Below are 22646 nucleotides of genomic sequence, written 5' to 3'. Positions count from 1 at the left end.
TCTGGATCGGCATGGGTGGGAATGGTGTCAAATGGGAGGAGGGTGTGGGATGTCATCTGGTGAGGCGGGGGCGAGGAACATCCCAGAGTCCCGGCTCGAACTGTGAACTGTGGTCGTGTCACCAGAAAATCCACTGACCCCGAAAGTGGTAGCTCCCCTAGACGTGGGCAGAGGAGGCCCATGCCCTGGTGCCACACTGGTTTCGGGTGGCGGGTGAGACGGGGGTCCCAGCCTCTGCCTCTCCCGGTGCCTCGCAGGGATGTGATGCAAGGCCCTACTCCGCACAGTTCTTCACAATTAGCCCCCAACTTCTCCCCCCCCCACCCGCCCCCCTCCCACCCCATCCTGCTTGGTTAGCCTGGACTGCCCCTGGCCGGCCTTTCCTCCACTCTTGGGAGCCCCAACAATCCGTCCATCTACTCATCCGTCAGTCCTTCTTGCTTTTTGAACCATACATCCATCTGATGAGGATAGTCATCAACAAATAATCCGTAATAGGAAAAGAACAGAGTTGTTGGAGCTAAACTCATTTGGTTGGAGCCAAAGTGGAGCACACTATTTACCTGGTACCTTCCTCTGTCAACAGGGCTTATAATGAATGCTTCATTTATTTATTCATTCATTCATTTACTTATTTATTTATGGCTCCGTTTGTTCTTCTTACTGCGAGGGTGTCTCTCTGGTTTCATCAAGCTGGGGTACTCTTCTTTGTGGTGCAGGGGTTTCTCATTGCGGTGGCTTTTCTTGTTGCGGAGCATGGGCTCTAGGTTCGCTGGTTTAGTATTTGTGGCTTCCAGGGCTCTAGAGCGCAGTCTCAGTAGTTGTGTCATATGGGTTTTGTTGTTCCACTGCATGTGAGATGTTCCCAGACTAGGGTTCGTAGCTGTTTCCCCTGCATTGGCAGGCGGATTCTTAACCACTGCGCCACCAGGGACGTCCCTCTGTTTCTTTCTTAGATTGAGTATTAATTGATTTTTCATTGACAAAATATACCCTGAGAGAGTGGTCAGATGAAATTAATAGAGATGTAAGTGGAAATTAATGAAATGTATAAGAAAAGCAGTAGCTAAAAGAACAAATGTGGCATAAGAGAAAAAATTTCTAGTAAAAAAGCAAAATCTTATTATTTAAGAAGAGTAAGAGAGGCTTCTCCATAAACAGAACAAGTGGATGCATTTATTTCCCATTTTTCCTTGGCCAAAAAAAACAAAAAAAAATTAAAGTGAGTTCATTTAGTTGATAAATACAAAATGTATTAACATGTGAGACCCAAAGAAAATGAGGATGACAGCAAATGGGAACTGTTCAAGAACTCTGGTAACAAAGGCCCTACACAGTTAGACATCTATTTGTGAGGCAGTTAACTGTATAACACCTCTGAAGGCTCAGGTACGGAAGTTGATGACCCTGTAGAGATATTGGATCTGAAAACAGGAGAGTGGTTGACAATTTGTACACAACTGGTTGCTCTCCTGCTTTACTTTCTTGTGTTATGTAAACAAATACACTAAATGGGAGGTTTGATCTCTGGATGTATTGACCTGGAGATGACGTATACCTGCACAAAGAAAGATAGTACTGAGGGATAGACAGAGTGAAAAACCATATGTGGGACTTTGGGCCTCTCAGGACCTTCCCCATCCTGGCCCCAAACACCAGTAACTTAGGAGAGTGGAACTGTTCTCTGCTCTAAACTAAAAAACAGAGAACAGAGCTCTGGCAGTATCCCAATGAAAAGGCTGGCTCTGAAGTCTACCAGTTGAGAAGTTTTACCTCCTTACTGGAGGCAAGAATTGCTACACATTTCAGGAAAGTATTCAATGTAAAAGGGAGAGAACAATTAAAAAAATTAAAGTTTTTTTGATTTGGACATAAAAGGCAAAAATGGACAAGGAAACTTTAAACAAGTATAATTACTCTCTGAGAGATCAGAGATTACGTTGCTTCTGTAAATAATAATAGAAAGCTATGAAGAAGGAAGAATTAGACACAACTCATGAAAAATTCTTCTATCAAATACTAATTCCAGGAAGAGAACAAAAAACCTGAAATAGAGAAGACTGTCAAAAAACAAAAATACAAGAAACATCCACAGAACTAGATCCTATAGACTGAAAGTGCTCACTTATACCTAGCATAAAAAATGTTTAAAAATCCACAACAGAGAGGACTTCCCTGATGGCGCAGTGGTTAAGAATCCGCCTGCCAATGCAGGGCACATGGGTTCGAGCCCTGGTCTGGGAAGATCCCACATGCCACGGAGCAACTGGGCCCGTGAGCCACAATTACTGAGCCTGCGCGTCTGGAGCCTGTGCTCCGCAACAAGAGAGGCCGCGATAGTGAGAGGCCCGCGCACCGCGATGAAGAGTGGCCCCCGCTTGCCACAACTAGAGAAAGCCCTCGCACAGAAACGAAGACACAACACAGCCATAAATTAATTAATTAATTAATTTTTTAAAAACAATTAAAAAAAATCCACAACATAAATCATGAAATTTCAGTACATTGGGGATATAAATAGCAGTAAGTATTGGGAGGTGAACGAGAAGGAGTCATAAGATTACATACAAAGGAAGAGAAAACAATTGGCATTAGACTTGACAACATGAGCTACCAGAAAACTTTGAAGGAATGTTTCCAAATTCTGAATACTGGCAAAGTGTGAGGTAGAATAAAGATATTTTCAAACACGAAAGACTCAAAAATTTATCTCTAACACATGCATCGTTTTTTTTTTTTTTTTGGCAGCACGGCTTGTGGGATCTTAGTGTCCCGACCATGGATTGAAACTCGGGCCCTCGGAAGCGCAGAGTATTAACCACTGGACCGCCAGAGAATTCCCTCTAACACATGCATCTTAAGGAAGCTGTTGGAAAAAGAACTTGAGCAGAAATGAAAAATTAGCAAAAATTAACTTAATTCCAGGAAACAGGAATCCAATTCAGGAAGACAGTGGAAGTAAGTTTCATGATAAGTGTACAGTCTTGAAATGAGAGCCACAGAATGGAAGCCTGAGAGATTCTAATTGGATATTTGAACAACTGAAAAAAAAAATCAGTGGACACTTAACACATCCAATGGACCATCTCTAAAAACTAGCAACAGGTACAAAGAAAGCTAGCTAAATCCTTAATAAACAAAAATGTATCTATGAAAAAATATACTTGGTTTTAAATTAAAAATAATTTACATAATTAGTATATTGACATAATCAATAATTGAGATATAACCATATTTGAAGGTGGTCAAGGAGAAACAAGAAGGTAGAAGTTGTTTTGCTTTAAATGAAGTACTGATTGTTACACTGTACATTTTTATTGCTAAGGTGAACAAAAAAATGTTGCCTGCCATTTCAGTAAACAGAAAATATTGCCCACCATCAAGCCATCTGCCATTGCAGCCACCCCCGAAGCTGAGACCTGTGGAGAATTCAGGATGGAAAAAAACAGGATACTGGCCCTAGATAGTTAAGATGCATATCAAAGGAATAATCTCAATGAACCCAGACTCTTGCATCTTCCCATACACAGAAAAGCACTAAAATCATTAACTTGAGATATATGGTTTTTGTGATTAGCAGTAATATTTTGATGTTTGACTCCTTTTATTGTTGTTGTTTTTTGTTTTTTCAGCAAAAAACTCTTATACCTCCTGGCTCCTCCCTCACCTCTTTGGGACAATTCCTCAGAGCTACCTGAGAGGTTATATCCAAGGCTATCTTCCTCAGTAATGTCCTGAATAAAATTCTCAACATTTAGGTTGTACATATTTTTTTCAGTTGACACTAAGGATATTTTTAACTACTAAAATGAGACTGATCTTTTAACTTAAAACTGTTCAAAGAAACTTTTATTATCCAATGAAGACATTGAATTCATCCAAGATTTCATCTAGGAGCAGGGGGAAAAATACCCCTCAACCACAGAGGAATATTGCAAGTGCAATTATGAGAGAAAATAAAGTGCCCCTCTCTTTTGTTTTATGAAGTCCTATTAATTTCAACTTTACTTTCTGATTAATTGTCCACAAAAACGATGAATAAACTATAATAGGAACAGAAAAGAATTTTATTTGAGCCAAACTGAGGACTATATTCTGGAAGACAGCCTCTCAAATAACTTGGAGGAACTGCTCTGGAGAAGCATGGTTTTCAGCAGTTTTATATCTTGTCAGAACAAAGAACACCAAACAAGTCAGGGATACATTCCTTCAAGGTTTCAAAAAAGCAAAACAAAACAAAAACAAATCAGCATGTACACAGTGAGTCAGTATGGCCTTGGCACCAAGGAAGCAAGTCCTATCATCGAAGGAGTACCAACATTGGCGTCTCAGGAAGGGAGGCATTTAATCTTTATCTTTAAAACAGACATTCTTTACTTCTGATCATTGCACCTTTTTCTTTAATAACTGAAGCAGATGTACAATGTATGTTTGATAGGCCACAAACAGCCTGTTTTAGCATAAAATTTGAGTTAAATCATGTATAAGCCAGAATGATTTCCCCATACCTCAATATGTGAAAATCTCTTTCATCAGTATACTCCTACAATTCTAGGTCTCAGCAATAATGATAACCTTGCCTCTTCTTTTCCAATGTTGCCTGTGCTTGTAATTACTCATCCAACTGCCATAGCACCACATTCCTGAGGGTACACTTAAGACACTGATCATCAAAAACCTAACACCCGGTAACACAGTGACCCTCCAACACAGTGCCCATGGAAAGCAAGAACCAGAAGTGCTAGCCTATCAAAACCATCCCAGAAATAACACAAAATAGGGCTATAAGAGAAGAAAAATCTTACCTCTATCCATCTTAGGTTCTCAGCGGGGGCTCTTTAAAAAAGATTAACAGAAGAAAAACAATTTATTAATTTGTCTGCAGATGTCATATGGGAAAACCTTAACGAGCAATTCAAAGTATGGCTTAGAACTCCATCTTTTATAGCATCTTCAACAAAGAACATAAATTTATAGAGAAATGACAGGATAAAGAAAAGCAGTTTTCGACTTCCAAGGGTGGCAAACTGTGGGAGGAAACTAAGGGAGTAAAGTTTATTTGCAGATTCCTTTGGTGCCATCTATGGGCTAAGAATCTAGAGTTGTCTCCAGTAGAGGAGAATGTATATCCTGCCTTTAGGCAGAAATGGGGGAGGGTAGGGAGAGCTTTTCCTGCATTTGATGCTTCTAAATTGCCCTCGGCTCAAAACTTTTTTTTTTTTAATTTTTATTTATTTATTTATTTATATTTTTGGCTGCGTTTGGTCTTCATTGCTGCGTGTGGGCTTTCTCTAGTTGAGGTGAGCGGGGGCTACTCTTCGTTGTGGTGCGTGGGCTTCTCATTGTGGTGGCTTCTCTTGTTGCGGAGCACGGGCTCTAGGCCCACGGGCTTCAGTAGTTGTGGCTCGCGGGCTCTAGAGCGCAGGCTCAGTAGTTGTGGCACATGGGCTTAGTTGCTCCGCGGCATGTGGGATCTTCCTGGACCAGGGCTCGAACCCTTGTCTCCTGCATTGGCAGGCGGATCCTTAACCACTGCGCCACCAGGGAAGCCCTCAAACCTGTTTTTATGTCGAAGAGGCATATGTTGGGGTGACATACTGTGGTTTCCTTCAGGGCACAGTCTTCACAGATACACATAATCTCAGGCACTTCACAAGGAAGCAACTGTAGGGGAGCAAATTTTGCAACCCCAAAATGTGTCTCTTTGGCATGAGGATTAATTTAGGCAGATTATTTTTAAGAAACAGAAGACTCAGGAAGTTTTTCTTTTTACCTCCCCCTGAGCTGCCTAAAGAGTTTAGATAAAGGGTTGTTCCCAGAATAGAGCCGATATCTCACCAGAGATATCTGCAAAGAACAGGGGCTAAGTGTGGTGGGGAAACTCTTGGCAGGGGCTGGAGATGAGTCCACTACAAGTCCCATTGTTTCTGAGTAGCTCAGCAAACATTTGCTTACCAAGTGTTTGCTTTTCCATCTCCGTGTGAATTGCCTTCTTTCCCTTTGAAGTCCCAAACCACTACCCCCAACATCCTCTTTTGTCTTTAGCTGAAGGGCTTCAGCTATTTTGGCAAGTTACTTAGTTTTCCTGGATCTCTCCCAAGTATACATGTTATTAAAATTTGGTTTGATTTTATTCTGTTAACCTGTCTCATGTCAACTTAACTCTTAGACTGTAAGCAGATAGGGTAGGGGGTCCCTGGAGAAAGAGAACCAGGAATGGCTTTCTTGACATAAGAGATGCAGTTTTGGCCTAAGCCATTTTGTGATCTGAGCCTGGCCACAATACTTGCTCTTGAACAGGCTAAGTAATAAATGATCTTAAGGGAACAAAGGAATGTAGGAACAGAGAAAAGGCAGTCAAACAATAGTGTAGTGATAAAGCAGAGTCCTAGTTCCTCCTCAAGGGATATGATATTGGAGACGCAGCAGCAGTGAGCGGTGGCGTGAAGCGAGATCTTAGTTCCCTGCCCAGGAGTTGAACCTGGGTAGCCTGGATGAAAACCAGGAATCCTAGCCACGAGACCAGCAAGGGCTAGAGGCTAGAAGCAAATTTTCCCTGGCTCTTGCCTCCATTGAAAAATGCATTTCTGAAGGAGGCAAAAACTGTAAAAACAGGTACAAAGTTTATTATTAGAGACACAGCACAACAAGTGGGAGAGCACACAGAGAAACAGTTTGTTAAGAGAGAAGCAGGGCAGAGATACATACCCAGAGAGAAAGGATGTGGTCATCCTCTCTAATGAGGAGTGCAGTAAAGAGGCGGTTAAATCATTTATATATGGCACTTCTTCTGGGTCCTTGTTTACCTTTGGCCAATTATCTGGTTTCTTTTTCCGCACCTGACCTGCCCTAGGACCCTCCCCAACATATGTGTGCAACTTTTTTCCAAGATGGATTCCAGCCCAGAGGCCTATGGGCATCACCTATTCTGGGGTGGTGACTGCTCCTTTTTGACCCTGAGGAGCCTTTCTGTGCATGTGCAATGTCTCTGTTGCCCCAAGGATTGGAAATCTATGACCTCTTGATCCTTTACTCAAACAGGGTTTAGCCCCTCTCTGTTCCTGCCATGACTGTTATCTTCCAAGTGTCCTCAGGAGACAAAGCCTGGCTATTTACCCTGTTTCTGTTGTTGTTTCTATTTCGAAGTACAAACAGGAGGCTGGGTGTAAATATCTAACCTGGAGCCCACCTATCTCCTGTCTCAGGAAATGCAAACAGGAAGCTAGTTGTAAGTGTCCAGCCTGAAGTCATCTTTTTCTGCCCCAAGAAATGTAAACAGGAGGTCAGTTGTAAATGCCTAGCCTGAAGCGCATCTATCTCCTGCCTCAGATATACATAATAACATATCTTTGAGTTCTGCAGGAATTAAGGCCCCACCACCTGAGGTGGAGGACAGAATGATGATGTTGACCAGTCAACTAAAGCTTGGACTCCGTTGACCTTTGCCCCAATTCTATGTTGAATTCTCCTCTGCTCAAGCCCCTTCATGAATATGCATGTACCCTTAACTTAAAACTTCCCCAATTTTGCTGTTTAGGGAGACACTACTTTGGGAAAGATCCCAGTGTTCTCCTTACATGCTGCAAGTAATAATTCCTTCCTTCTCCCGATCTTTGGCTTGGTTGTGTCTTTTGGCTCGACACCCACCAAGAGGCGAACCCAGTTTTCAGGTAACAAGACCAGACAGAACTTGGAAGCTTGGAGGAAAATTTCCTCCTGCTCGACACCACCAGACACCCCTAAACCTGCCGTCACAGTCCAGCGTAATAGCATGCAACCTTCTGTCGTCCAACACAAGTTTGTGCGCCCAAAGCACAGTGAGGCCAAACTGAAACATTGGAACAGAGAAAGGTTTATTGCAGGGACAAGCAAGTAGAACAGGTGGCTCGTGCTCAGAAACCCCAAACTCCCTAATGGTTTTCTGGGAGAATTTTTTATAGGCAAAATTTGGGGTGAGGGCTGCATGGTGTGTGACTTTCTTCTGATCGGTTGGTGGTGAGAGAACAGGACAGTGTTCCAGGACGTTTGTGCTCAGCCTGAAGTTGCCATCCTCCAACTGGGTGGGGGTGGGTCTTAGTTCCTGCAGAAGAACTCAAAGATATATTATTATGTATATTCCTCTAGGAAGGACTAGCGCTCTGTTTTACTGCTGCACTGTCATTTTTTTTTAATTTTAAAATTTAATTTATTTAGTTTTCATCGCATTGGGTCTTAGTTGCTGCATGCAGCTTTCTCTAGTTGCCGAGAGCGGGGGCTACTCTTTGTTGTGGTGTGCGGGTTTCTCATTAAGGCGGCTTCTCTGATTGTGGAGCACGGGCTCTAGGCATGCCGGCTTCAGTAGCTGTGGCACACGGGCTTAGCTGCTCTGCGGCATGTGGGATCTTCCCAGACCAGGGCTCAAACCTGTGTGCCCTGCATTAGCAAGCGGATTTTTAACCACTGCGCCACCAGGGAAGTCCCTGCCCTGTCATTTCTTGATTGCTTTTCCTTTGTTTCTGCATTGCCTCACTTTTCTGATTAGCAACTGTTTCAATCTGCCCTTTGGTACTCTGGAAAGTTGTAGGAGGCTGAAACTGAAAGGGTTTTGCAGCCAGAAGGGCCCCACAGGGTCCTGCTTAGTTTCATTTCTCTGTGGCACCATTTCAGTCCAGCATCCAATGAGTGGCACACACTCAGTAAACAACTCCATGCATGAAAACACCACCCCATCCATGATCACACAGGCGCACGGGGCACCACGCCAACGCCAGTCCCTTGGCAAATATCACAGGGACCATGCTTGGGGGATTGGGATATCACAATCACTCTTAAAAGCCTAAAGATCTGGACACCCTAGACCAACTTGGAATCCTGGCCCCAACCTCTTCATACCGGCCCCCCTTACTCATCCCACCCTCCAGCCCTCAACGTGCGTCGCCGCAAGGGCATCCTCAGCCTCATGGAGAACCCCAGGTTCGAACGGGTCCACCCGCGCTCTTGCGCACGCGGGACAGAAACAGCACCTCCCAGGAGCCTGAGCACAGGACTCTCGTGGGTGGGGGCGGAGCTCCGGGCCTGCGCCCGTTGCAGAGCCAAGAACCAAGTGAGAAAAGGCGGAATATACAGTTGCTCTGATTTCGGACTACAGTTCCAATAGGGGAGCAGGTCAGGTCGATAGCATGGGTCACTCACAAGGTCACCTTTACAGGCGGGGAGCCGGCCTATTAGGAAACCCTGCTTCTCTGCCCGCCCCGCCCCATGGGCCAGGATCTGGCCCCATCTGTCTCTCCAAGCGCTAAGTGAGGAGCCTGGGGACTTGCCCCCTCCCCCTGCGCGCCTGCGCACCCGGGACTGAGGAGGAACTCCCCGGAGTTCCGGCGCCGCAGACTTGAGCGCTGGGCTGTCCTCCGAGGCAGGCGAGGCCTGAGGGCGGTGAGGTAGGCTCGGAGGCGGCCGGTTCTCTTCTGAAGGAAACGAGGGCGGGACAGGCCAGGTTCTGCGGACCAGATCGAGGGCCTCAGGCCACTGTGCGTTTCCTCCGGAGTGAGGGCTTGTAGTTCTGAGACCGGGCGCCGCGGGGTTAAGCTCTGGCGGCGGTAATCGGGCGCCTCCCCGGCCTATTCTGTAATGCGCCACCCGGAGGTCCTGCGCTTCACTTTCCTCGCCTCACCTACCCAGGCCCGGGCGTAGAGGAAAGGTCTGGGAGGGAAGTGGGAGGTGGAGCCTCTGGGTGAAAGTGCCCTGCAAAGACGCGGTGGGCCGCCCCGGGCGTGGGCGGTTGTGGTGTCGGAACTACAGCGGACAGAGCCGCGAACCCGGACACGGGTGACCAAGGACCTTCTTCCGTCTCCCTGTTTCCATTGTGTATGCAGGTGGTGGGTAGCGAGGGTCAAGGGGGCGTGGACGTTTGTTTACCGAGACAAGAAACGCCTGCGGTGTAATGAACCCTGTTTGCTTCCCCAGCCCGTCAGTCTCCAGAGGAGGCCTGTGAAGTGAACCGAATCGCTGCTGCAGCTCTAAAAGCCAGGTTCTTTGTGAGTTTGTGCTGCTTCTTTGTTTCCGTGAAATGCATTTGGTTTTCAGGACACGGGATTTTTTAATTTCCTTCCCTTGGAATGTCCTGCTTAAGAATGATCTACTTCTTGATTTGGGCCTGAGGATTTCCCTACCTCATTAAGGGCAGGGACCTAATTTATAGATTCCCCATTCTAGTGCCCACTTAATTCAGTTCTGTGGTTAGTTAACCATGTGCTATAAATTCAGTTGCTCTGTGAGCACAGCTTTTCCAAGGATTCTAATGATGGAAATAGCCCTATTGGAAGTTAACGTTTATGTTTTCTTTTTGACTGTGATTTGTTAAGGAGTAGTTTTGGGCTTTAGACATCTGTAATTATTACGGGGTAGGAGTGGGGATTTGTTTTTTTTCCCCAAGGGAATCCATGAGTGGAAATTTTTGGTACCAGCCTGATGTAGTTAGAGGTTTGGTAGCATGAGTTTGTTTTATTTATTTTTGACAAATGAAAAATTGTATATATTTAAGGTGTACAACATGATGTTTTGATATATGTACACATTGTGGAATGGAATGCTAACCACACCGACTAATTAACATATCCATTACCTCTCATAGTTACCTTTTTTGTGTGTGTGTGACAAGAATACTTAAGATGTACTCTCTTGACAAATGTCTAGTATATAATACATTATTATTATTATCTATAGTAACCATGCTGTGCATTAGGTCTTCAGAACTTATTTATCTTATAACTGAAAGTTTGTAGTTTGTTTTGGGTATGTCTTTGGATAGAGGGAGAGAGGTGTGTGCAGTGGTTGAAAATTTTGAACCTAGAGGGTTTTAATCCTGACAACCACTTAAATCTGAGTGAGTTTGGGTAGTTTTTCTGTGTTGCAGTTTCTTAATATGTAAAATCAGAATTATTATATACCTCACAGGGTTGTTTTGAAGATTACCTGAATTAATATCTGCTAAAGCTCTTAGAAGATTACCTGGCACATTAGAAGAGTGCTTAATTAATATTAGCTGTTGCTGTTAGTGATGATTCTGTCTTTCCCTATCAACTTTCTGTATTCCCAAGAATAATGGAAACGTGAAGTTAATTAGGATGAATACTTGCAAGCAGGAAAATGAATCCCGCTCACGTGGACCAGAACAGGGATTCTTAATATGAAGTCTTTGGACTCTGTTTATGAGTTTTCAGGGCAAGAAAAATCTAAGATATATACAGAAATATTGTATATATTTGTCAATGGGTAATTTGGGAGAGGAAGTCTATCATTTCATATTATCAGAGTTGTATAAGATTGATTCTCACTGGTCTAGAATCAAAGTCTGGGATAACTAGGAATGACTTTTGAGATAATCTTAAAAAATTAGTATCTAGCAATATGGTTAAGTAACTCACAGTCCATACATGTGATGGAATGTTATGCGATAATAAAGATTATGTTTATAAAGTCATAAGAAAAAACCATATAATGTAATATTGGGAAGTACTTATTGTTCTGAATAAAAAATTTTTAAGAAATTGTTAAGTTACATATGTGTCCTGAACGCTAAGGTAAAGATTAACAAGATCTTTTGCAAGGATTTAATAATTGGTTATTCGTTGGCACGCAGGAGGGGTTAACTCAAATGATTGAGGAGCTGCTGTGAAATAAGCATTTTTCTCTGTCTGCTGTGCATACTGTCTCTTAATCTTTGGAAATGTCACGAACCAGCTTTGTGATCCTTCACAGAAGGATCTCTGGGTGTTAATGAAATACAACATTGAAGAACTGGTAAGGATTATTTTTTCAGTGACATTGATTTCCCTGTTGTTACCACTTGTGCAGGCCTATTTAATCAGTTTTTTTTAATGACTATAAGGTACCCACCTTCCCAAATCATTAAAAAATTATTTTTAATGGGAATAGCTTTTTTTAAAAAAAATTTCTGATAATGTACTTAATGCAGGCTTGTGAAATATTTAGTAACTAAGAAACCTAAAAGAGAAGAAAATTAAAATTATCTATAGTCCCAACATCCAGAAATAATCACTATTAATATTTAGAGCATATTTTCCCCAAAATATTTCTACAAGCATTGTGGTTTTGTATATGGTTTTATTTCTGAATAGCATAACATTAATTGAAAATTTGAAAGAAACCAAGACCTCTAGTTCTTCATTTAAGAGAGGAATTCAGTACTCTCATTGATTTTGTAATACCTTCATGGATCTATGGAGAAAGGTGAAATCCCAATGATCCCCTTTTGATTTGAGAAATCTTATAAGTATTTATAACTCTTAAGATAGAGATGGCAATTAAATTGAGAGACTTAATTAAAATTTAAAATTAATTTTAAAATCTCAGAATTGAAATACTGAGATTTTCTCCGTCTATTGATATCTGTTTCACTTTAATAGGTTAAAAAATCTAATCATATTTTATATATTTTTTTAAACTGATTTTTTTATGTGTTTCTTGGATATTTTCCATTCCTTAACAGTTTTCTAAAACTTAACATTTAATGATTACTTTATTATTCTATTTTGTGGATGTTTTATAAATTATTTAAGAAATCAGTTGTTGGGAAGTGATGTTCAAAACGGCCTAAGCAATTCCTTAAACAGCCTTTCTTAGGTCCTATTACTTAATCAGTTTTTCACTTCAAGATCACGTGAGATTTCAGAGGTAGGAACATTTAGGAATTTGGCATTGACTTTTGCCAAGTTGGGGTACAGGTGATAACTCTGAAGTATTTGGCTGAATTTCTGAAAGAGTCTTAGAATATGAAATGGACAGTTCTGCTATTTTAATGCCAGAAGCTTCATCCTCCTGATCCTTCATTTGAGTGAGAGTTTGAGAAATGAATTAATGATAATCTTACAAAAAACAAAATTATTTTAACCTCAGAGAAGAAGACTTGGGAAAGGAAGGCGAAATAATCTAATTATACTGTATAGCTCAGTTGGAAATGGTATTTACATAGTCATAATAATGGAAACTGAATATCCATTTACCCTGTAATAGAACAAAACCATATTGGAAGGATAGGGAGATGGAGCTACGCATACGTGCAGTGGGAGATGGGTGGATAAAAGACAGCGGGAACTATGCTTTCCATAGTAGGAAGTCAGTAGATATTGGTTAAAACTGAAAATTCAGAAGTAGCAATATTAGCATGTATTTGAATATATGGTGTTTAAGTAACAAAAGAAAAAGCTAAAAGAGGTGAAAATTGTTGCCTCTAGATTTGGAAGATGGGAGAAAAAGTAGCAGGGATGGAACTGTTGGGGCTTTTTGTGATATTCCTTGTAGGGCTGTTTTAAATTTATGTCCAGGTACAAGCGATACAAATTTAAAATTTTTTGATTAAAAAATTAAGAAACTCCAGAGGAGAACAAAATAAAGATCACCTGGGATACCATCCAGTAGAGGTAACATGATAAAATTTTATTCCAAGTCCATCCACAGACTTTCATGCACACGCATAATACATGTATGCATATGTATGTAGTTTTCTTGCCAAAAATAGAATCACACACAATACTATTTTCCTGTCATTTTGGGGAGGGCATGTATTTGTCTAAATTACCTCTTACCTTTCATCACTTGTTTGTGTGTTGGGAGGGGTGGGTAGAGGGGTGTTGCATGTAGGAATGGGAAAGTGGTGTGAGTTTTTAAAATTTGGGAGCTGTGAGGCAATTTTGTTCTTATGGCTTCATATTCTTCCCCCAGCTCTTAGCTTCTGTGGACTCTGCTTCTCCAGCAAATGACCCTTGAGAAAAACTAACCAGTTTCTTGCAAATCTGAAATCATGGCTCATGTAAGTTGATATTTCTCTCTATTTGAAATGCTGTAATTTTTTTCAGGTTATGTAAACATTTTCATTAGTTATCCCAAAACTTCCTAACAGAGCCCCATCCAACAGCTTTTCCCTAGTTGCTCCCACTCTAATGGAGGATGGAGCCAGACAGCCTGGCCCCTCCTGTGTGCCCCTCTCTGTGTGAATTGACCAAATTACTCAAGGTCTCCTGTGTGTTCAGTCTTTGTCTAGAGCAGAGATAAAGCAGAAATGAAGTCCCTAGAGGGAGACAACTGATAGGAGACTCTCAGGACTGGAGAACACTTTAGAGCAGCACTGTCCAATATTAAAAATACAAAATTAGTGCCTTATTAGCACAGTAGGCCTCATGTCAGTCTCATAATAAGTAGAGAATAATATGCAAGGCACATATGTAATCTTTTGTGTCACGTTTTATTTATTTATTATTAAAAATTTTTTTTTAATTATTTTATTTTATTTTGCTGCCTTGGGTCTTTGTTGCTGCGTGCGGGCCTTCCTCTAGGTTTTTGGCAAGCGGGGGCTACTCTTCATTGTGGTGCGTAGGCTTCTCATTGAGGTGGTTTCTCTTGTTATGGAGCACGGGCTCTAGGCGCGTGGGCTTCAGTAGTTGCTGCACATGGGCTCAGTAGTTGTGGCTCGAGGGTTCTAGAGCACAGGCTCAGTAGTTGTGGCACATGGGCTTAGTTGCTCTGCGGCATGTGGGATCTTCCCGGACCACGGCTGCAACCGGTGTCCCCTGCATTGGCAGGCGGATTCTTAACCAGTGTGCCACCAGGGAAGTCTCTAGCGTCACATTTTAAAAAGAAACGTGCAGTTAATTTTAATGCTTTATTTAACCCAATATAGCAAAATATTATCATTTCAAAATGTAATCAATATAAAAATTATTGAGATATTTTACATTCTTTTTTTTTTCTCTAAAGTCTTCAATATCTGGTGTATATTTTATAGTTACAGCACATCTAAATTTGTACTAGCTACAGTTCAGGTGCTCAGTAACCACGTGTCTAAGGTAGCATATTGGACATTGTAGCTTTAGAAATTTTGTGTAACCTAAATTGTAAATGTAATTTAATATGTTTAAGAGTATAGAAATAATCTAAATAGAATCATTATTAAGTCCAACATATCTATTAAATGGAGTATTTTATAATAAGTTTAAAATATTCAATAAAAGATTTGTTATAATAAGGGAAAGTGCTAATGATACATATAGTGATGAAATTGGGTCTGGAAGAAATTCTTTAATTTTGTGCAAACTCTACTTTTTAAAAATAGAGATTTTATGATTCATCTGGGGGGAATAATTCCATCAATTATTTTTTTCTAACCCTTAAAGGGAAAGAGGTTAGAGTAAATCACATTTCTGTTTTTGGCCGCACCTTGCAGCATGTGGGATCTTACCTCCCCAACCAGGTTTCGAACCCGTGCCCCCTGCAGTGGGAGTGTGGAGTCTTAACCACTGGACCGCCAGGGAAGTCCCTAGAGTAAATCACATTTATTTTTTTTAGGCCCGTTGCTAGCAGTATTTTTATGGACACTATTTCAATTAATTGTGAAATTCTTTTCTTTTTTATTTACAATATTGTGTTAGTTTCAGGTGTACAACAAAGTGATTCAATTATTTTTTTTTCAGGTTATATTCTATTATAGGTTATTACAAGATAATGAATATAATTCCCTGTGGTATACAGTAAATCCTGTTGCTTATCTATTTTATGTATATATAGTAGTTTGTACCTGTTAGTACTCCTAATTTGTCCCTCCCTCCCTCTCCCTCCCCTTTGGTAACCATAAGTTTGTTTCTGTTTTGTATGTAATTCATTTGTATTATTTTTTTAGATTACACATATTAGTGATATCATATAGTATTTGTCTTTCTCTGTCTGACTTACTTCACTTAGTATGATATTCTCTAGGTTCATCCATGTTGCTGCAAATGACAAAATTTCAGTCTTTTTTATGGCTACCATTCAGTTGTACATCTTAAGCCAGTCTTCTGTTGATTGGCACTTGAGTTGTTTCCATGTTTTGTCTATTGTAAATAGTGTTGCTATGAACATTGGGGTTCATGTATCTTTTCAAATTTTTGTATTTTCGAGTTTTTGTTTTCTCCAGATATATACCCAGGAGTGGGATTGCTGGATCATATGGTAGCTCTGTTTTTAGTTTTTTAAGGAACCTCCATTCTGTTCTCCATAGAGGCTGCACCAATTTACATTCCCACCAACAGTGAGGAGGGTTCCCTTTTCTCCACACTCTCTGCAGCATTTATTATTTGTAGACTTTTGGATGATAATCATTCTTACCAGTGTGAGGTGATACCTCATTGTGGTTTTGATTTGCATTTCTCTAATAATTGGTGATGTTGAGCATCTTTTCATGTGCCTATTGGCAATCTGGATGTCTTCTTTGGAGAAACGTCTATTTAGGTCTTCGGCTCATTTTTGATTGGGTTGTTTGTTTTTTTGGTACTGAGTTGTTTGTATTCTTTGTATATCAACCCCTTGTCGATCACTTCGTTTTCAAATATTTTCTCCCATTTGGTAGGCTGTCTTTTTGTTTTGTTTCCTTTTGTGCCCATCAGCAGAAGATTGATGGTTTCCTTTACTGTGCAAAAGCTTTTAAGTTTGATTAGGTCCCATTTGTTTGTTTTTGCTTTTATTTCTTTTGCTGTTGGAGACTGATCTAAGAAAATATTGCTACAATTTAGTGAAACTCTGATTAATTACCTGAATGTATCTGGAAATAAGTAAAATTAGGTATCCTGCAGTTATATAGGAAGCTTCATCTGTAGCAGTAGTAGGCAAACTACAGCTTGTGAGCCAGATTCAACCCATGGCCTGTTTTTGTACAATCTATGAGTTAATTACTTTTTGAAAGAATTGTTTTAAAAAAGTAGGGAAAGGGGAAGGATATACAAATAGTGATAATATGTGGCATGTGGCCCTATACAGAAATAAATAATTTTACAAATAAAACATGGGTTTGTCATTTCAGGATTTGGTGATGTTCAGAGATGTAACTGTAGACTTTTCTCAGGAAGAGTGGGAATGTCTGAACTCAAATCAGAGGAATTTGTACAGAGATGTGATATTAGAGAACTATAGAAACCTGGTGTCACTGGGTAAGTTTATCTGTGTCGAGTAATGTAGAAATTCACATGACTGAATTTCAGGGCTATCCTTCTAAAAAATAGCCAAACATCTGCTTTGTAGTTTGGGAATAGGCACCTTCAGCTGTTAAACTATTAAGTAGCACCTTTAGCTTCCCCATAAATCAGTGACGTTTACATTTTCCTTTGCCTTTTCCATAATTGCTTCTCTTGAATGACAGTTTGATATAAATTCTTAGACACTCAGAGCAAAACCATTTTCAAAGAAATCTGGTTTCATACTGCTGTAGATGGTCTATTATCTGTTAACTTACCTGCAGTGTGAGTAGGAAGACAGAGGTGTCTGGCTCAACATACCTATTGAAAAAGCTTATGCAATGTATATGATACTGGGTTAAATTAGTAGTTTGTTAAAACTCAAGTGGACACGTTCAATTTATCACAACAAACATTATCTTTTAATTGATTTATGATTAAAAGTTTAAAATATATGAACTTTGCATTTAACATTGGATGAATATACTGGCAAGAAACTATTTTTCTCTTAGCAAGGTATTTAAAGAAAAGCAAAAATAGTACCTAATAAACATGTATAGTGCTTACTATGTACTAGGCACTCATCCAAGCACTTTGTTTATTAAGTCAAACCTCACACAATCCTATACATTATTATAATAATGGGTATACATTATTATTTTATATATTTTTATGTATTATTTTATATATTATTATATATTATTTACGTATGGGTATATATTATTTTTCCAACTGAGAAAACTGAGGCTGTAAGTTGTTCAGGTCACAGAGGCAGGATTTGAAACCAGTGCTCTCAATGATTACTTCCTCAAGAGACAGAGGCTGTATGAATTGGCAATTAAAATAAGGCACTATTCCTATATCTCTGTTCTTGTGATTCTGAAGTAACTCTAATATCAATGTTTTTCTGTTCATTTACTCTTTGTTTTTCTGAAGGCTTAGTCAAGTATATCCTTTCTGTATTATGTTTTTTCAAGGAGGATGTTCCATTTCTAAACCAGATGTAATTACTCTGTTAGAGCAAGGGAAAGAACCCTGGATGGTTGTGAGGGATGAGAAAAGAAGATGGAGCCTAGGTGAGTAAGTGCTAATAAGGAAAGGTAAGCTATTGTGGCATGGCATATTCCTGCTGGTTGAGAAGGAAACACACCACTTAGATGTTGATTATGAAGGAGAGACCTGAAACCTGGGAAGAAAACTTAGATTTCAGCCTGAATCACCAAAGAAATTTCATCTTTACTTCCATTTACCTCTTCTTTCTTCACTGTCATGTTTCTTTCTCATTTCAATGGGGGAAACCTTTCTTCACCAATGACCACCATTTTACCTGTATTTTGCATCTAATTTCTTTCTAGCTCATCTTTTGTATTTGGCTTTTATGCATGTATTTCTTCATTGCCTTCTTTTCATGGAGTTTACGTTGTAGTAGGGTAATCATACAATAAACAAATGGATTACTAAATATCATGAAGTGATTAAGTATTATAAAGAAAAGGGAGTAGGATAAAAATATGGAGAATTATGATGGGTTAATGGGGTAATTTTAGATAGGGTGGTCAGGGAAGAGGAACCAGTTGGCAGAGGCTCTTCAACTTGTCAAAGATGGAATCATTTGAGCATCTGTATACATAACTGCAATGTATTGCAACCACATAAAATGCCACGTGCTTAATTCCATAAATTCTTAATGATACTAACAGCAGATTGTTCACCACTGGAAACTACTAGAGAACTAACTTATTTGGAAAGCATAAATTTAAAGGAAAAAAGAAGCGTTTATCCTGTCTTCCTTGTAAGAACTGTACCAATAGGTAATAGATGGAGGGATGTTTTTCTTAATAAAAGTATTCAGTGAATAAATGAAGAATGATAGAATATTGTCATTTTGGAACCCATAGTGAGCTATTGGATCTAGGCACTGAACATCAGTGCTGATAGCATCACAGAAATAGAGACAATGAATGAAGGGGTGAATGAAAGGATACAGTATGACCTATGAAGTGTGCCTAAGTCTAATGGAGCTTCTAAAGCCAACCACCAATTTATTGGAGGACGATAGAGGAGCATGTTCTATTACACCTTGGGAATATAGTCAGCAAAATTCAGAATATGAGAAATGCTATAGGGTCAAAAACAGTTCTTCAACAAATAAATTGTAAGGGAAATCAAAAGATAGTAGGACAGGGACTTCCCTGGCAGCGCAGTTGTTAAGAATCTGCCTGCCAATGCGGGGGACACGGGTTCGATACCTGGTCCGGGAAGATCCCACATGCCGCGGAGCAACTAAGCCCGTTTGCCACAATTACTGAGCCTGCACGTTTACAGCCCATGCTCCGCGGCAAGAGAAGCCACCGAAATGAGAAGCCCGTGCACCACAACGAAGAGTAGCACCTGCTTGCTGCAACTAGAGAAAGCCTGCGTGCAGCAACGAAGACCCAACGCAGCCATAAATAAATAAATAAATAAATAAATAAATAAATAAATAAATAAATAAATAAATAAATATTTTTAAAAGATAGTAGGACAGTCTGTAGGTTTTAGACATGTAGAAGACATGTCAACCATTGTGCATTATGGACTTTGGATCAGTTATTATTATTTTTAAATTGTTTAAAATTTTATGTATGAGATAATTAGAAGTGTGAACACTGATTTTTGATGTTCTTAAAGAATTACTGTTCATTTTTTCAGGTTTGGATAATGGTATTATGATTATTTTTTTTAATCCTTTTAGAGATACATCCTGAAGTGATTACAAAAAACATTAGATTATGGGATTTGCTTCAGAAAATGTGAGGAGAGTGGATTAGGGTCTGCATAGGCCAGTACTGGGCTTGGTTGGTGGTTGCTGAGGCTGGTCCATAGATACATGGACATTTATATTTACTGTTCTCCTTTTGTGTATGTCAGATATGCTCTGTAATAAAATTTTGTTTCTTTTAACGTTATTGGGAGATAAAAGGAAAAGAAAGTGAGAAGTGAGGCAGTGATGAAAATAAATATATATAACTCTTGGAGGAATTTTGCCATAAAAGCAGACACGTGGGATACAGAGAAAGTATCTTAAGATGTGATGAGGTATTAGGACATGTATATAGGCTGAACGGAATGATTTCAAAGAGGAAAATTGATGGAGTAGAGAAAGAGGGAATTCTGTAAGCAATGACTTTCAGTAAATGGGTAGGAGTAGGAGTCAATTTATGAAGGAAAACCAATGCATATGATAAGAATATGGACACAGGTTGGTTGGATAACGTGGTGAAGGGGAGAATAACATTTTTCTTTAAATTGCTTCTGATTCCTTGATGAAATTAGCAGTAAAATTATCAGCAGAATATGAAGGTTATTTGGAATTCAGTATGGATTATTTAATATTGAGTTGGCCAAAAAGTTCGTTTGGGTTTTTCCATAACATCTTATGGAAAAACCGGAATGAACCTTTAGGCCAACCCCATATTTGATCAGTTTTGATTTTCAGAAGTACAGTTCTGTGGTTATAGGGTTTTAACATTTACAGATCTCTGGATACATTTACCCTGGTGTTAATGTGCCTAAAACTGCCTCTGTCATAAATATTCTGTATCCGTATCATCTTGTATCAGCAAAAGTTATTGAAGACATCATATCTCAGGAAACTAACTATGAACAGGTAATTTACTTCATATTTTCTTTTTTTTTTTTTTTAATTTTATTTATTTATTTATTTATGGCTGCGTTGGGTCTTCGTTTCTGTGCGAGGGCTTTCTCCAGTTGCGGCGAGTGGGGGCCACTCTTCATTGCGGTGCGCGGGCCTCTCACTATCGCGGTCTCTCTTGTTGCCGAGCACAGGCTTCAGACGCACAGGCTCAGCAATTGCGGCTCACGGGCCCAGTTGCTCCGCGGCATGTGGGATCTTCCCAGACCAGGGCTCGAACCCGTGTCCCCTGCATCGGCAGGCAGATTCTCAACCACTGCGCCACCAGGGAAGCCCCATATTTTCTTTTTAATTAAAGCTAGTATCCTGCAAATGGAAATAATATTTCTCCTTTTACATTGCTTTAAGATGGGTTAATATTTTGCTTTCACGTTAGCATTATTTACTAGAATAAAGTCCTTTGATTCAGTAGAATACAAACTAATATATGGTTTACTAATTTTGAGTAGTTAAATATTTTATATATGTCTTTTGATGTTCAGTTTGGCCTTTTAGAGTTGGTCCAGTCAATTTTTTCTTGATTAAATCACACATATAATGCATAGGCTATTATTTCCAGTTTCAATTTATTTAAAGTAGAACAAGAATCTAAAGATACTTCTAAAGCAAACTGTGTGCAGAATCTTTCATGACTTTTTACATTTCCCATCAATCTTTACTATTTTCTCACTCATGCCTAGTTTGAGAACAATGCAATGTGCATCCCTAGCCAGAACTTGCAAAGCACTGAACCTAGTTTTCATAGATAGAAGTGGTTGTCTTTCAGTTTCTTGAAGGGGAAAGAACTGGCATAAACAAATTTGGGAACAATTATGGCTGACTTTTTACAGAAATCTTAAGATTACACTTCAGCTGTTTATACAGTTGACCCTTGAACAACATGGGTTTAAACTGCGTGGGTCCATTTATACATGGGTTTTAAAAAATAAATGTGTACTACAGTACTGCATGACCTGAGGTTGGTTGAATCTGTGGATGCAGAACTGCGGATATGGAGGTCCAACTGTAAAGTTACACACAGATTTTCAGTGGGGGGTGGAGGAGGGGGTGGTATTGTCCCCTCTAACCCCTATGTTCAAGGGTCAACTGTAGTATAGTCTCCTAGATGAGAATGTTCAGCGTGCCAAGGTCTTAATCTGACACGTCATTTAGGTGGGGAAGCCATATATGAGTCTCAGGTTCACTATATCCACACTGGGAATGTTTTGTTTGTTCTTTAAATTAAAACGTTCAAATTCTATAGGATAAGTTTTATAATTTCTACTTTGTTTTTTATGAGTGAATATGGACATTTTGCCCTAAGTTTGTTTATACTTTTATTTTGTGCATTTTCTACTCACTTCCTTTATTCCATTACTTTTTCCATTGTTTAATGTTTCTTATACAGTTTGTATGGGCTTTTCTGCTGTATACACTTTCTCATTTTTCTTACAAATGTTTGGGCCTTCACTTTTGATTTTGACTGTGACTTTCCTTTAGATCACTGGTTTTTAATTTTTAATTTGCAAGTAAATCCTTTGAAATCACCATCTTAATAACAACTGTCATACTTTTGTACCTGCCTGCTTATTTACTACTGTTATGACTAGCTAATTACTGTTCATTTTATAGATCATTTATATCTTATTTGTCTTAATGAGAACTTAAATTGTTTTTTTCCCAAAAATTTCTACAAAATTGTCATAGTTTTATATTGCTTTCTTGAGTGGGGAGATAGAGACAGACAGACAGGAGGAGAGAGAGAGAGGGGGAGAAAGAGAAAGAGAGGAGTAAAGGAAGGAGAACAGGAGAGAGGGAAGGGAGTGGGAAGCACGGAGAAAGACACTCAGATTTCATAGGAGTATTTTCTGTGCCATTCATTTTTTTGTCTCTGCTCACAAATTATCTACACTATTTAAATCATTGTTGCCTTTTAACGTCTTTTTAGTATATCCTTTTTAAAGTAAACTTATTGAAATATAAATAGATATAAA

At 39.6% G+C, this 22646-nt stretch overlaps 1 protein-coding gene across 6 annotated transcripts in view; it reads left to right on the top strand.

Moving 5' to 3' along the window:
* The window catches only part of LOC309616607 (uncharacterized protein), a 67441-nt gene that overhangs the window by 41369 nt on the left and 3426 nt on the right, over window positions 1-22646 (top strand). The window contains exons 2-8 of one of the 6 annotated variants that reach the window (XM_082367377.1): window positions 2749-3105; window positions 7206-7282; window positions 9943-10013; window positions 11618-11778; window positions 13720-13807; window positions 16829-16955; window positions 17957-18055. In XM_082367377.1, the coding sequence (XP_082223503.1) occupies window positions 13799-13807; window positions 16829-16955; window positions 17957-18055 (235 nt within the window). In that variant the 5' untranslated portion in view covers window positions 2749-3105; window positions 7206-7282; window positions 9943-10013; window positions 11618-11778; window positions 13720-13798. The other 5 variants (XM_082367378.1, XM_082367379.1, XM_082367380.1 and 2 more) reach the window with 5 other exon arrangements.

The sequence above is a fragment of the Balaenoptera borealis genome (genome assembly GCF_965194805.1).
Source record: "Balaenoptera borealis genome assembly, chromosome: 19".
NCBI lineage: Eukaryota > Metazoa > Chordata > Mammalia > Artiodactyla > Balaenopteridae > Balaenoptera > Balaenoptera borealis.
This window is presented reverse-complemented; position numbering and strand designations above follow the sequence as displayed.